The 15,465-nt window shown below is 41.0% G+C and overlaps 2 protein-coding genes across 3 annotated transcripts in view; both read left to right on the top strand.

Annotated features, from left to right (window-relative positions):
* Positions 1-1,519: 1,519 nt before the first annotated feature.
* The window catches only part of fezf1 (FEZ family zinc finger 1), a gene marked incomplete at both ends in the record, with an annotated part of 76,150 nt that continues 62,204 nt past the window's right edge, over positions 1,520-15,465 (top strand). The window contains 5 exons of the mRNA XM_084059633.1: positions 1,520-2,332; positions 2,405-2,554; positions 4,212-4,346; positions 4,948-5,080; positions 6,721-6,922. Of these exons, the coding sequence (XP_083915759.1) occupies positions 1,520-2,332; positions 2,405-2,554; positions 4,212-4,346; positions 4,948-5,080; positions 6,721-6,922 (1,433 nt within the window). The remainder of the gene's footprint in view (positions 2,333-2,404; positions 2,555-4,211; positions 4,347-4,947; positions 5,081-6,720; positions 6,923-15,465) is intronic.
* Positions 13,542-15,465, top strand: part of aass (aminoadipate-semialdehyde synthase) — a 38,854-nt gene continuing 36,930 nt past the window's right edge. For both annotated transcript variants that reach the window (XM_084060508.1, XM_084060509.1), the window contains exon 1: positions 13,542-13,698. The gene's annotated coding sequence lies outside the window, so the exon portion shown is untranslated. The remainder of the gene's footprint in view (positions 13,699-15,465) is intronic.

Here is a 15,465-nt window from a genome sequence, read left to right as displayed (position 1 = left end):
TATTATTATTATTATTGTAACCATGCTATTATTTCTTGCAAATACTGCTATGATAGCCTATCCTACCCATTTTACAGTGATATAATATAATCCTAAATATAGCATGTTTTTGTCCTTTAAAAATGCTTGTTGATAATTCTCTCATATTCATATATATATATATCCTCCTACCTTCACTGAAGCAACGGACGGCATCACGGCTCCATTTGACTTGCTAGAGAAACTGCTGTAAAATACATATTTCATATTCCATATTCCACACCTGAAATGGCAAACTATAAAATCACACAGTTCGTCACTATAACACTTTCCCAGTGGCTGCAAGTTTGTTATCATCCCTGGAGAAATACACAAAATAAAATGAAATAAATAAATAAACACATATATAAATAAATATATATAGGCTAACGTCCAGCTTTTACCATTTCTAACTTCTTGAGGGGGGTAGGCTACACACATTTTCCACTATTGACTATTGATTTTGTGACTAACTTAAAATGACATCTGATCTGACATTTTGTTTTCGATTTTTAATAAACGAAAAATATTGATGGTGATTTGTGATTTCAAAAAGCCATCCATCCATTCTTACATCCATTCTTACATCAAGGCAAAGTTATGTTGATTTATCCACGAGCCACGCGTTGAAACACGATGCCAGCAGCCAGCCAGAGAAGCTGAAAGGTGATTGATGTCAAAATGTGACATATCAAACGCGGGCTGACATGTTGCTGACCCCCCCCCCCCCCCCCACCCCGAGAGTGAGTGTGTGTGTGTGTGTGTGTGTGTGTGTGTGTGTGTGTGTGTGTGTGTGTGTGTGTGTGTGTGTGTGTGTGTGTGTGTGTGTGTGTGTGTGTGTGTGTGTGTGAGATTTAAAATGATGTCACGCGCAGCCCACAAGGGGACCTCTCCTCTCGGAGTTGCCCAATGCTTTTTCCAGTTGAACAGAGAGACTCCTCTACTAAAGTAAAGAGCACCTCCTCAGATCCATCATCCTGATCCTCCCACTGACTGACTGGCGACAAGTGGAGAAGAACTGAGCAACAATTATCTACTTCACTCTCTCTCTCTCTCTCTCTCTCTCTCTCTCTCTCTCTCTCTCTCTCTCTCTCTCTCTCTCTCTCTCTCTCTCTCTCTCTCACTCGGACTGTAATAACGATCGGACTCAACACGGTGTTTATTGACAGCAGAAACAGGCCCTGCTGGACGTCAAAGTGGTGATTGTCCACAAATCAGCGCATCGGAGGCAGTGAGGGGGTCCGCCTGATGCCCTGGAGCAGTGAGGGGGTCCGCCTGATGCCCTGATCAGATGCCCTGAGTGACAGACAGTCGTACCGGGACAAGAAGAAGAAGAAGACACGTTGATCATGATGGTGCCCTCGGTCCAGTGAGAGACAGACAGCCCTAAAAACCAGCGGGTAGATCTGGAGGAGGACGGGACGGCCACGCACGGCCACGACGCACACGGTGGTCTTTTTGTTTTGGGTAGAGCGCGGCGCTCCATCCCAGCTCAGCGGGGATGTTCGGCTCCCCCTCGGCTTCTTCCACAGGGAACATGATCACCTCCTCCAGCAACATGATCACCTCCTCCAGCAGCACCGTTAACAACATGATCACCTCCAGCAAGCCTCTCGCTTTTTCGATCGAACGGATTATGGCGCGGAGCCCCGAGCCCAAGACGTCGATACCTTTCCCTAACTTGTTTGCGCACCCCCAGTCCCACCCTGCTGCTGCTGCTCCTACTTCTACCGGCGGCAAAACGGAGCCCAAGCAGCCGCTTAACACCAGCCCGTCGCCCCTTCAGCAGCATCATCATCGCATGATCCCCTTCACGGTGCCGCTGGGGTTCGAACCACCGGCGGCACACACTAAGCTCAGCCTCTGCAGCGGCTTGGACGCGAACACTTTCGACGCGTCTTCGTATCATCATTCTAACGAGCTGGTGCCTTGCATCGGTCTGAACTATAATAATACTAGTAATAATAATAATACTAATAAAAGCGAGCAGCAGGACCACCTGAGCCTGGCTGCCTCCACCATGGGCCATCAGTACAAGCTGTTCCGTCCTCGCGTGGTCAACCAGGGGTCCTTCCACGCCACCATGGGCCTGGGGGCCGCGGTGTGCTACCTGAACTGCGGCGGAGGAGAGGTCAGCTGTCCGGTCAACCTCCATCCCACCATGAGCTCCACCATGGCCTCCATGACCTCGACCATGGCCTCCTACCTGCTCGGATCGCCCCTCCACCAACACCATCATCACCACCGGCACAAGGCAGCAGCCTTCCTCCATCAGCATCATCATCACCAGGAGAAAACATCATCGGGAGGCAAGGCGACCACGCCGTGCGTCGTGGAGCGGTCCTACCCGACCTCCAACAACTCCTCCTCTTCTTCTTCTCATCAGAGCCTTCATCATCACCACCATCACCTCCATCACTACATGAAGGACCATCATCACATTCTGGCCGAGAAGATCTTCAAGGGATCGTCGAAGCTGAGCGGCGGCTGTCCGAGTGGGAAGCCCAAGGTGTTCACCTGTGAAGTCTGTGGAAAGGTATATAAAAAAGAAGAAGAAAAAGATTTGCTGCTTTATTGTTTGTTTTTTGTTTAACCCATTAAGACTTGAAGCCGATTCTACAAATTACTTCTAATTCCCAACAGTTTTCTGAAAAACGTATGTTCAGTGGTTCTCAAACTTTTTCATGTCAAGGACCCCCAAAATTAAATGTATTTGGCGGCCGACCACAATGACACAATCTCAAAATATTTTTGTTCCGGGGACCCCCAGAAGCAAAGATTTGAGTTAAAAAAAAGTTCGCTTTAAAAGAATATATATATATTCAAAGATTTGCACATATTTTCCACACAAGCTCATAACATGAGCTTATCTGCTATTTTTGAATAGCCAAAGTGTAAAATAATGCTTTTTAGCTCAAATAAAAAAATGACACAGATGGTTCCTGGTTCCAAATAAGAAAAAGAGGTTGTGCATGAACAATGGGTTTTCTCAGTGGAGTGCTGGACCCAGTATAGGCCTACATATAAAAAGTAGGAATTGAAAAAATCCCAAAAAGGTAGCACATCCAAAATTTCAAATCAAAATTCTCACATTTCCACTTTTTTTTATTGTCACACACCAATAAACGAACGCTGAAAAAGGTGGAATGTGAGTACTCTGTCCTCCATTGATTTGAAAATGTTGGATGTGCTTTACCTTTTTGGGATTTTTTCAATTCCTACTTTTTATATGTTTATTGTTTATTATTGTTTATTACAGATCACATCACAGTGAAGACTACTCTTCCAAGGGTCCAAACATTCACACTTAACAATCAAATTAAAACACAATACAAAGGAATTACACCATTACATAGTTAAAAACAAAACAAAACAAAACAACAAAAATGACGTGAAGAAGTCTTCACGTAATAATAACTCATGTTATAATAGGCATATTATTACTCTCTGGTGGACAAACCAAGAAATGTACAACAAAATACTTTAACTATTATTTTATACTTAAGGCTATTCAAAAATAGCAGATCTACAAGCTCATAGCGCGGCACCGAGTGCCACACTATGAGCTTGTAGATCTGCTATTTTTGAAAAATCCCTGGCACAAAATATTTTTTCAGATGGGGGTCCGCAGCCAAATGGGGGTCCTTGACATGAAAACGAATTATAGCCAACTAGGCTATATATACAATTACAGACATCAAACATAACGTCTTCACTAATCACTGCATCCCTTCATTTCTTTTGGAAGCCGTGGATGTATTGCCTATCCTTATTAATATATGTGTCGGGAGGCCATTCCAATGTCGTGGTTGTGTCGACTCGTTTGTATCAGTGGTTCTCAAACTTTTCCGTGCCAAGGACCAAAATGATATGCTTTTGGCCGCGGACCCCCATCTCAAAATATTTTGTTCCAGTCCAGAGACCCCCGAGAAGCAAAGATTTGAGTAACAAATGTTCACTTTAAAAGTTGTATGTTCAAAGATTTGCAAAAATGTTCACGCTTTTTCAAAAATAGCAGATCTACAAGCTCATAGAAAAAAAATAGAAAAAAAATATGGATGAAGGGGTTCAAATGATTGTGACGCTTTATTAACACATTTTGCTTTTTATTGTTTAACCCTTTGGTAATAATATGTGTATTCATTATTTATTATGTTTATTTATGTATTTGTGTGCGTGCGTGCGTGTTGCAGGTGTTCAACGCGCACTACAACCTGACCCGCCACATGCCCGTTCACACCGGAGCCAGACCGTTCATCTGTAAGGTCTGTGGGAAAGGATTCCGACAGGCCAGCACTCTGTGTCGACACAAAATCATCCATACTCAGGTAGGCAAATCATTATTATATCACAGGGGATATATATATATATATATATATATATATATATATATATATATATATATATATATATATATATATATATATATATATATATATATATATATATATAGCCTATAGTTCATACTCAGGTAGGCAAGGAAATTATAATTATATATATATATGCCTATATATTTTTCATTTCTCCTTTATTTATTCAGGAAGGTCAATTGAGAGCAAGCTCTCTTTTCCAATGATGCCCTGATTGCAGTAAATATAGAATAGCATTAAACTAAACAAATGACAAAATAATAGACCTTTCAGAATTTCAAAGAATGCAATTACAAACAGATCTCAGAGTATTCTTCATAAGCTGTGCAGAGAGAGAGAGAGAGGCCTTCTATAATTTTCATATTTTGATACGAGCTGTAATTGATGTTTTTATGGTGAATATATGTACAGGCGGAAAGCCGAGCTGCATGATAATTATATATATAGGCCTATAGCCTACGGTCAGCTTAATGCATCTTATTTATATATTTATCTGCTGTCCTGATTTAATTCTTACTAATTTGACTTTATTGTTTGTATTGTATTATTTTAATTGTAGGAAAAACCCCACAAGTGTAACCAGTGTGGGAAAGCCTTCAACCGCAGCTCCACGCTCAACACTCACACGCGGATTCACGCGGGATACAAACCGTTTGTCTGCGAGTTCTGTGGCAAAGGCTTCCATCAGAAAGGTATTCTTATTATTATCATTATTATTATAATTTTATTATTATTATCGGTGGTGGAAAAAGTACTCAAATGTTTTACTTAAGTGAAAGTATCAATACTGCAAGTACACTTACAAGTAAAAGTCCGGAATTCAAAATTACACAAAAGTGTTGGTATCAAATTGTACTTGTACCAAAAGTAAAAGTACAAAAATGTTTGAAAATAGCAGATCTACAAGCTCACAACTCGTCGCGGTTGTGAGCTTGTAGATCTGCTATTTTCAAATAGCCTATAGGAAATAGGGCTAAAGTGGTTAATGTATGTTTGTTTAAAATTGTACTTAATTACAGTACTTGAGTAAATGTACTCAGTTACTTATTACAACCCTAACTGTAACCCTACACCACTTATTATTATCATTCATTATTATTATCATTCATTATTATTATTATTATTATTATTATTAATATGTGGGAAAGGCTTCCATCAGAAAGGTAAACAGAACCAATGTTATTTTCTGTTCAAATCGCAGCCTTAATAATAATTTGACGGAAATATCAAATGGTTAAAAAAAATGATCAAATCAAATGCATTTTGTTCAGATTTTGATCTATTCTTATTTTGTAGTGTGTGTGATATTGTGTACATTTAGGAGAGGTTATTTCCATGTCGCCACTTGGCCTTTTAACGAGCTGAACAATATTTGCTCATGTATTGTTTTCAGTTTTTAACATTTTATTGTGCTAATAATAATTAACCACTTCAAACATTTGCCCCCCAAAAAGGGCATGTTCACATAGTGAGCTTTTTTTTTTTTTTTTTTTAACACAATGTGATCTACAATGTGAGCCAAATTGTGAGCTTGTAGATCGGCTATTTTGTGTTGTGTGCAGAGGGGGAAAGAGCGCATCAAAGTAGGCAACGCATGAGGGTTTAAGGGGTTAAACTCACGTTTTGAAGGCTAGTCTAATTAAGTGGTTCTCAAAGTGGGGCCCGGGGACCCCCAGGGGTCCATGGAGAGTGGTTCCAGGGGGTACCCAGCTAAAGTATAGTTAAAACAGCATCACAATTTTAACCCACTTTATCCATTACATGTTAGCCTTTTTGACACGAAAACGTTTTCTAATTGATCCTGGGGACTGGTTTCCATTGTGGTCCTATCTTCATTTCATCAACATAGCATAATAAATTAACACAATAATACATACATCATCAACAAATATAAACACTATTTATGTACAAAGGAGAAAAAGGATAAATGGTGGCAGTGAATGACACCTCCTTTATGGGAATCTGCATTAGCCTCCCCTTGTATAGTCTCCTGTCCTTTTTGAAATTGTGAATGAAACCAGTGATTCACATCCTTTAAAGCACTGGTTCCCAAGCAGTGGGTCGGGACCCATGATTGGGTCGTGGACATATTTATATGGGTCCCGAGTAAATATCAAATATAAACAAAACAATCACAGCTTTTCATCAATTAAAAACAATTTTTCAAAAGTATTTCATAAATACATTTTTTTAATCTAATAATTTCCATAAGTAAATAAAAAACAATGTTCAAGAAGTCTTGGGCAGAATGAGAACTTTCCCATGTTTGTTCTATTTCCTCATAATTCTAATTATTATTATTTATCTATTTTAAATCTTCTTTGGCATGAAGGTAACTACAAGAACCACAAGCTGACGCACAGCGGTGAGAAGCAGTTCAAGTGCTCCATCTGCAACAAGGCCTTCCACCAGGTGTATAACCTGACCTTCCACATGCACACACACAACGACAAGAAGCCCTTCACCTGCCCCACCTGTGGGAAGGGCTTCTGCAGGAACTTTGACCTGAAGAAGCACATCCGAAAACTGCACGAGTCCCCCAAGTCCCCCCTGACACCCTCACCCTCCTCTGAGTCTCACTGAAACTCATTATACACCGGCTTATAGAGGGCAGTGGGCGAACCATTTTGTGGTTACACAGAAAAAACCCATTCAGTACATGTATTATACTTGTTGACTCAAATACTGGGGTTAGCTTTGTCCACCAATGCACCTTATAGTACGACGGTGTTGCTTGCCAAAAAGGAAAAAAATAACAGATCTACAAGCTAACAAAGCCCCAACATGCAAGGTGGTATATCTTGTAGATCAATTCTTCTGACACGCTGCTCGCGTGATGGATTCTATAAATTGAGCTTTTATCAGCCCAGGTGAGAATCGTGACCATTGAGACATTTTATGGACTACAAAATGAACTTTTTTTCAATTAATCGTTCCATCGTTACTATTTTTTAATTTCAATCTCAGGATTATTGTGAAATGTTTTATGATATTTATTTGAATTAATTTAAAAGAGAAGAAAACTGAAGAGGAGTATATGGATAGTTTCTGGTCATGTGGAAAGCCCATTATATGACATCCAATTAGCCTACATGAGCACCATGATTGGAAAATTAATGAATGAATAATAGGCCTTGTATGGAGCATAAATCAAGGTTTCACAGAGATGCTCATGTGAACAAACACTCGTTCTAAATGGCATTGAAAATAATGACAATAAAAGCAACTGTTTGTGTCCAATTTTACTTTTATTTTTTAATGCACGTGATGAAAGCCTATATAAACCAGCCGTATGGCCTATATTAGAAAATTCAGCAATATCCTATATAAAATGTATTTTGTCATTTATATTTTATTCGTTGTCATGAGAGTTTTTATTTTTTTTTAATGATTTTACTTTTTTTCTTGAATCGTTTTTGTATTTGTTTAAGAAAGAGAGGGTCTTCTAATACACACGACACAGTTAATTGTTATACTTTTATGTAGGCTGTTTTTGTTTTTTATATACGTTTTTTTATTATGAGTGATTATTATCCAAAGCCACGGATTGAAAGGACGCATAACAGGTATATTGCCCCCCCTTGTGGCCAGCATTAATAAACCCTTACAGGTCCATTATTACACTGTACAGATACATTTATACAATTATCACGCATCTAGCTTTCATATTTAACCATGTATACACAATACATATAGCCTTAATGAAAAGTTTATTCGTTTGTGTGATTTTGCGTTTAATAGTGCGTCATTATGTGGACCTAGTTTAACAGAATTGCTTAAGCCTTACATGTATTTATTTAATAAATACATGTATTTATTTAATAAATACATGTATTTATTTATTTACTAAATAAATACATGTATTTATGTATTTAATCCGGGTTGCTTACAGGCACACAGACAGGCCTATAACCAATAGAATAATAGAGTGGTTCTCAACCTGACAGACAATTTTGCATCAAAAGTAATCAATAAACTATACAATAAAAACTGGTCAAACATTGGACAAATTGTCAAATAATATAAGAAAAAGGCAAAAAAAATGTGAAAATACCGATGCTGATGGTCAGTTCACTGGTCAGTTCTCTCTCATGAATCGATCCACGATGCCTCTGAAAAGGGAGAGCGACTTTGATATAGTTATATACATAAAATCAATTAAATCATTATTCGTAACCTATTTCATTCTTACACTGCAGTGATACATTCCCGTTTCAATCTTCTGCCGTTTCCTTATTGCAACACGTTATGTTTCATTCTGCAACTGCAGGTATAGGCCTAGAACAATCAAATAAAGTAGGCCTGGCCTATGTTCTCATTTGACCTGATATCACAACTCCAACAAGACCGATGATAGAATTGTGTAGGCTTATCATTATCAGACCTAAATGAGGAATAGGCCTTATTATACCGACAAGTATATCTTTACGACATTGTCCGACTTGGAATCAGAGTTTTATAATAGTAATAATAACCTAGATTCTTGGAAACAGACTGTTATATAATAACATATTTTTGGGAATGTATATATGTATGCGATGTATACACATTACCTATCTATGTTATGGATATATATATATATGTTTGGAATGTGAATAGTTGACATTCCTCCTCCTCAGTGGACAGCTGAACGGGCCTCCACCCTCCGCCCTATGGATGTCATAGTCTGCCCTATCAGTGGTTCCGGGGTTCTGGGGACCCCCAGGGGTCCTTGGAGGGAGGGGTTCCAGAGGGTCCCCAGCAAAAGTTGTTACCTGGCTAGATAGATAGATATACAAGCAGCTTGTATACCTGCTACTTTTTCTTCTTCTTTTTTTTTTAAAACAGCAGATACAATCATATCTGCACATTACACTTGCATTTAAGTGTTCATAGGTTTATAGCACATGTGAGAGAAGATGGGTTGTATATGTTAATCCATGTCTGGGAATAGGCTCTATGCACAGCAGCCAGATTGGAAGGAAATTGGGCCTTTTCTTACTTCCTTCACATGTGTTACCAATGATACTAATGAAGGCTCTGTTCCATTCAGGTCAAACAGAGTCAGGGTGCTGATGTTGTGCACGTTGGCTCACTGGAAACACTGCTACACCAGTAGATCTCAAAGTGTGGTCCAGGGACCCTCATGGTTCCTTGAGGGGTTTCCAAATGGCCTCTTACGGGTGTGTAACTCTGAGAGTGTACGGGTCCATTTGGTTCCATTTGTACACTCTGCAGAGTTATGGGGTCCTTGAAATCAAAAGGTTTGAGAACCACTCTGCTACACTAAATGGAACAGAGCCTTCATTAGAATCATTGGTAACACCTGTGAAGTAAGGAAGAGGCCCAATTTCCTTCCAATATGGCTGCTGTGCATAGAGCCTATTGCACTGCATATATGCTGTCAAAAAAAATGTCCATACATAGCCCTCAGTCAAACTTGTTCCTCTCTGATCTAATGATGCTTACAGCGACCACTTATGTAGGTATAAATATTAACAGTTATAACTGGAGGAACCCTCGTCAAGTTGTCAACACCTGGCTGTGTAAGACAGTGGTTCTCAACCTGTGGTCCCCACATGTTTTTGGGGTGGTCCCCAGATGACAGGCAGCAAAAGTGACAATTTAAGGACTTTTAATACCTAATACCTAAAAAAAAAAAAAAGAAGAAGAAAAAAAGAAATTAAATGAAAAAAGACCATTACTGCATCAAAAGTAATCAGCAAACCAAACTATAAAGATTGTGAAAATAGCTGATCTACAAGCTCACAGCAGACAGCACCTCACAATGCTGACTCTGTGGAACCGAGTCAAACTAAATGTAATGTCTACAAAGTGCTTGTCAGAGTTGGGATCCCCAGCTGTTCAAATATGATTGTTCTGGGGGTGCGCAACATCACACGCAGTTGGGAGATGGGGAATTATGTTTTGACTCAAACCCGGTGGTGAAGAGATAATCAAATGTTAACCTGTGCTAAACTGAACGCACTACATTATTTGCTGAACTTTCTAAACAAATCTATAGTCAGTAACTGAGGCAGAAAAGTATTGGCCAGATGTTAGATTGATTGATTACAATGTTCAGTTACTGATAGGCTAACATGAGGAGGGTCCCCTCCAGTTCATGGATGGATTGTGGACGGGGCCAGTGGGACCCAGTGGGGCCCAGTGGGGCCAGTAGGGCGAGTGGGGACCAGTGCCCAGTGGGCCCTCAAAAAGAGAACTGGTGCTAACCTGGTCACCATGCGAGCATCAGTTGATCTTAGAGATGAACTGAACATGTCTGTGGGCTATAGACATTTTGGGACAGAGCATATTTGCAGTGCAATTCCCAAACCAAATCAACATACTTCTCTCACATGTGCTATTGCTATAAAAAAAAAAAGAAAAACACAGATGCTAAATGTGAGTCTTCCTACAGGATTTATCTACTGTTTCCCAAACAAAAAAGATATTTGGTATAGGTTCTTCTTCTTAGGTCGACATACAAATGTGTTCCATTTTAACATTTTTATTTATTAGGAAATGTGGCCATATAATTGCATGTGTCTGTGTAGTCCATGGACCACTGGTTGAGAAACAGTGGGATGTATCATGGGATGCATGCATACAGTAGCAGGTGTTAGCAAAGCACTAATCTTAGCTCTAATCTCACCCAACACAACAGTGGTCCCCAGGTTGATTCTTAATCAGGGTGGTGGTCCCTGGTTCACGATCAGTTGAAAACCCCTGCAATAGCCTATAAATGGACATTATAGGTTAAATGGTAAAATAAATATGAAGTCGGTTATGCCTAGTGTTAACTGTAAGGTATATAACCAATGGTCCTGTTTTATTTCTTATTTAACTGAATATGTTACTGTTATTTCTAAACCATCCTCTATTGCTGTATCTCACTGTGGCCAAAAGGTCAGCGGTGTATGCAGTTTATTAAACTCAGTTTGGAGGCATGGATAGGCAAGTGTCAGCCCATATGTTGCTATTGAAACACATGGGCAACCATCTCTTTCTAACCAGGTGATCAGATATGAATGAATGAATGAATGAACGCACACACACGCACGCGCACGCACCACAACCCCAAAGCGGGGGTCTGGGGGGGGCTTTTAAACTTTTTAACACAGTAGATGTCATTTCCTGTGTTCTGGTGAATTTTGGGAGTTTGATACAAATCAAGGCGAAATCAAGGAGAAATGTCAATCCAGGAGTCCAGAAGGAGATGTGGTCGAAATCAAGGAGACTCCTGTAGGATCCAGGAGGATTGGCAGCGCTGCCCAGTGCGACGAATAGGCTCTATGCACAGCAGCCATATTATCACTTCCTTCACAGGTGTTACCAATGATACTAATGCAGGCTCTATTCCATTTAGTCTAGCACAGTGGTTTCCACGACCCCCATAACTCTGAGAGTGTACAAATGGAACCAAATGGACCCTTACGGGTCCAATTGGTTTCCATTTGCACACTCTCAGTGCACCTGTAAGGGGCCATTTGGAAGCCCATGAGGGTCCCTGGACCCCAACTGTAGATATGCACAATATCAGCACCCTGACTCTGTTTGACCAGAATGGAACAGAGCCTTCATTAGTATCATTGGTAACACCTGTGAATGTCTTCATAATATGGCTGCTGTGAATAGAGCCTATCTGTCGGCTGGATTTGCCAGACAGAGACAATGAGGTCGGCGACCTTTCCTTAATTTAGCCTCCTTGTAAGAAATGGGGGAAGTCCCCACGGTGTCGTCATCATCCTGCGACATACGTCACTACTGAGGAGTGAGGCCGATCCTTCAGACTGATACAGGATTGGTTTAAATCCTCCCCCCCTCCGACACGTTGCTGCGCTCCTTTGACCGAGTTACAAACCCACAGCTGAGAGCCTCGCGCTGACGCACACGCTTTATAGATCTACACAGAGCGCAGCGTGCAGCGCAAAGTATTAATAGCTGTGTGAGACTTTCCTGCGTGTAGTCAGCGTTGCCATGTCTGCTTATTATAAGCGACTGTGGGCTTGTTTTTCTGTAAAGTCGCTTGTAAATATTGGCAGGGGCGGATTTAAGAAGTTAGGGGCTCCAAGCAAAGCTCTGGTTCGGGGCCTATTTTGCGCGCGCGAAAATGCGAAGAAACATTTTTTTAATTAAGAAAAAAAAAAAAGGGGGGGGAGGTGGGGCCTCCCATGCCTTGGGGCTCCAAGCAAGTGCTTGGTATGCCTAGTGCAAATATCCGCCCCTGAATATTGGTAGTAATGTTTTTGGGCTTGTTTGTTGTTTCTAAAGTGTAGTTGTTTATTTGGGCTTGTTTCTAAAGTGTAGTTGTTTATTTTGGCTTGTTTCTAAAGTGTAGTTGTTTATTTGGCCTTGTTTCTAAAGTGTAGTTGTTTATTTGGGCTTGTTTCTAAAGTGTAGTTGTTTATTTGGGCTTGTTTCTAAGTGTAGTTGTTTATTTGGGCTTGTTTTCAAAGTGTAGTTGCTTATTTCGGCTTGTTTCTAAAGTGTAGTTGCTTATTTGGGCTTGTTTCTAAAGTGTAGTTGCTGATTGGGGCTGTATTCCTAATTTTATTAAACCAGTGGTTCAAACATTTTCATGTCAAGAACCCCCAAATTGATTATCATGTATTTGCCAGCAGACCCCCCCACCTGAAATGGTTTAAAGTGCTCATATGGCCTATAGAGTCACTTCTTCTGGGGGTAACTGGTCAGGTGGGCACCAAAACCACCTGGGCACTAGGGATAACTGGGCACCAAAACCATCTGGGCACTAGGGACACGTGGGCACTAGGGACATGTGGGCACTAGGGACAACTGGGCACCAAAACCATCAGGGCTGGGGTGGAGACATCTGGGCACTAGAGACATGTGGGCACCTGGGGAGGTGGGCACTTGGACAACTGGTCACTAAAACCATCTGGGCACTAGGGACATGTGGGCGCTTGGACAACTGGGAACTAAGGACATATGGGCACCTGGACAACTGGGCACGGAGGACATGTCCCATAGTGCCCACATGTCCTTAGTGCCCAGATATCTAGGTGCCCAGTCGTCCCAAAAACATGGTGCCCAGATGTCCCTAAGTAGTGCCCACCTGGCTTATATTCCTTCTGGGCTTCTGGGTTTGCATAGACCTGGTTGCTTATTTCTCTCGCAAGATCTGGCAACACGGTGTGTAGTTCTCCTGGGTGGTGTGTGGCGTGTGTGTGCGTCCTCCTCCATGTCCCCTTCCCCTCCATGCTCCTTCACCTCTGGGACCTGTACGTGTGACAGACACTCCTCTCTGGTCCTTTTGGGGGTCTTTCTGCGGGTCTTGTTGTGCTGATCCGGGCCGCAGTGCATTAAGGTGGGTTTACTAATAATACTGACACCGTGTGTCACATTAACATTGAAGTGCTCTGGAACATGTTGCTTTGACCACTAGACTGTTTAGAAAGTTCCAGATCCTCCACCACTAACTCTCTCCTTACGACTTACCTAAGGCTGTCCCCCACCCTGTCCTTTGGGGGGGACGGGGGGGAACTAGGGACTGTCCTGCCCGAGGAACACGTGTTGTTTACAAAACAACACGTGTTGTTTACTAAACGTAACACAACATAATTGTGCAGCACTAGCCTTGGATCAAGACTGTCATATCAAGCAATAGATGTAATTGATCGAGTATGTAATGACTTTTGAATTTCAATACATCTATGATGGTCTTGATGATCCACTTTTGCTTGCAGAAGTCAGACTAGATCAAATACATCTTTTATAGTCTTGATCCAACAATGCCATGCTTAGCTTTGTGAGCTTATGTATCCGGCTGTTTGTAGGGATTTAGTGGTTGAATCCGAAACATGCTGCTATACCAAGGTTATTAGAATGAACTAAAAACGAAACTATTACTAAAACTAGGCGTGGGGGGAAAGCTCATTTGAACTGCACTAATAATGAAAAAGAAACTGTAGAAACTAACTGAAACTATAGGCTATTCTGTAGTGTTGTAGTAATACAAAAATATATATAATATTTATTTAATTAAATGTATACATAAGATTGGTTTAGTTTTAGTCTGTCAGTTTGGATAAAATGTATGTGTCAACCAGGCCTGGAATTTCGTCATTTTAGGGGCAAGGCCACTTGTTTCAGACTGAAACAGGAAAAAATTTTGAGGGCACAAAGGCCAAATGCCAGGGCAGGAAGGCCATCAAATAAAACAAGATTTTAGTCCATTGCAAAGAAATAATTAATTGAATTTAAGGGTTAAGGATGATTTTAAATGTAATATGTAGACTATCTGCAGTGAAATCAATACATTATGGTATTTACAATCTGATCCATGCTCAGCCCTGCACCAATTAAAGTCACTGGGTTGGTTTAAAGAGGAAGTGAAGTGAAGTGAGTGAATTGCTTCACTCAGGGAAGTGAAGAATTCACTGTAAAGAAGAGACACTGGTGTCTACATATTGACAAGAAAAAGACAGGAGAAAGTGGTACAGTCAGCTGGGGCATTAATGTACATGTATGTACCCCTGGAGGTGACAATATTGTGTAGTATGTTGCAGGGACTTTACTCCCAGTCCAACCCTTGATGCCCTATGCCAAGCAGGGAGGCATTGTGTACACATTTTATAGCCTTTGTTATGACTCGGCCAGGGATTGAACCCCCTGACCTCCCAATGTCAGGGGGCGGACAGTCGAACACTAGCCACAAGGCCTCTGAACCTCTGACAAAGGCTGGGGAAGGCAGCCTGCCTGCTGGAACGTTGCCTATTTGTTTTTAATGTCTCTCGTTCATTAACATAAACTTACTAGACCATAAAGGTCATTACACCGGCGATTATGCTAATATACGCAAAATTCGGACTCGGTCCAAATAAATAAAACAAGCTTTCTCGTTCCACGAAACTGATGTGGAAGCTTGCATTGACTTTATACGTTTAAAACAAATAAAACGTATCATTCGCATGAAAAAATCGCCCCCGGTGTGTAAGGACCTTTAGTCTTCAACAGGGGGTCTGGGACCCCTAAGGGGTCCTAAGAGTTACTACATGGGGCCGCCAAATCTTTGTCCCTCTTCTGGGGTGAATCTACCTGAAACAAAAATAAAATAAAATAAATGCTAAACTAT

Source organism: Gymnoscopelus microlampas (assembly GCF_963454915.1).
Source record: "Gymnoscopelus microlampas genome assembly, chromosome: 6".
Lineage (NCBI taxonomy): Eukaryota > Metazoa > Chordata > Actinopteri > Myctophiformes > Myctophidae > Gymnoscopelus > Gymnoscopelus microlampas.
The sequence above is the reverse complement of the archived record's forward strand: the minus strand, read 5'-3'. Positions and strand labels throughout refer to the sequence as shown.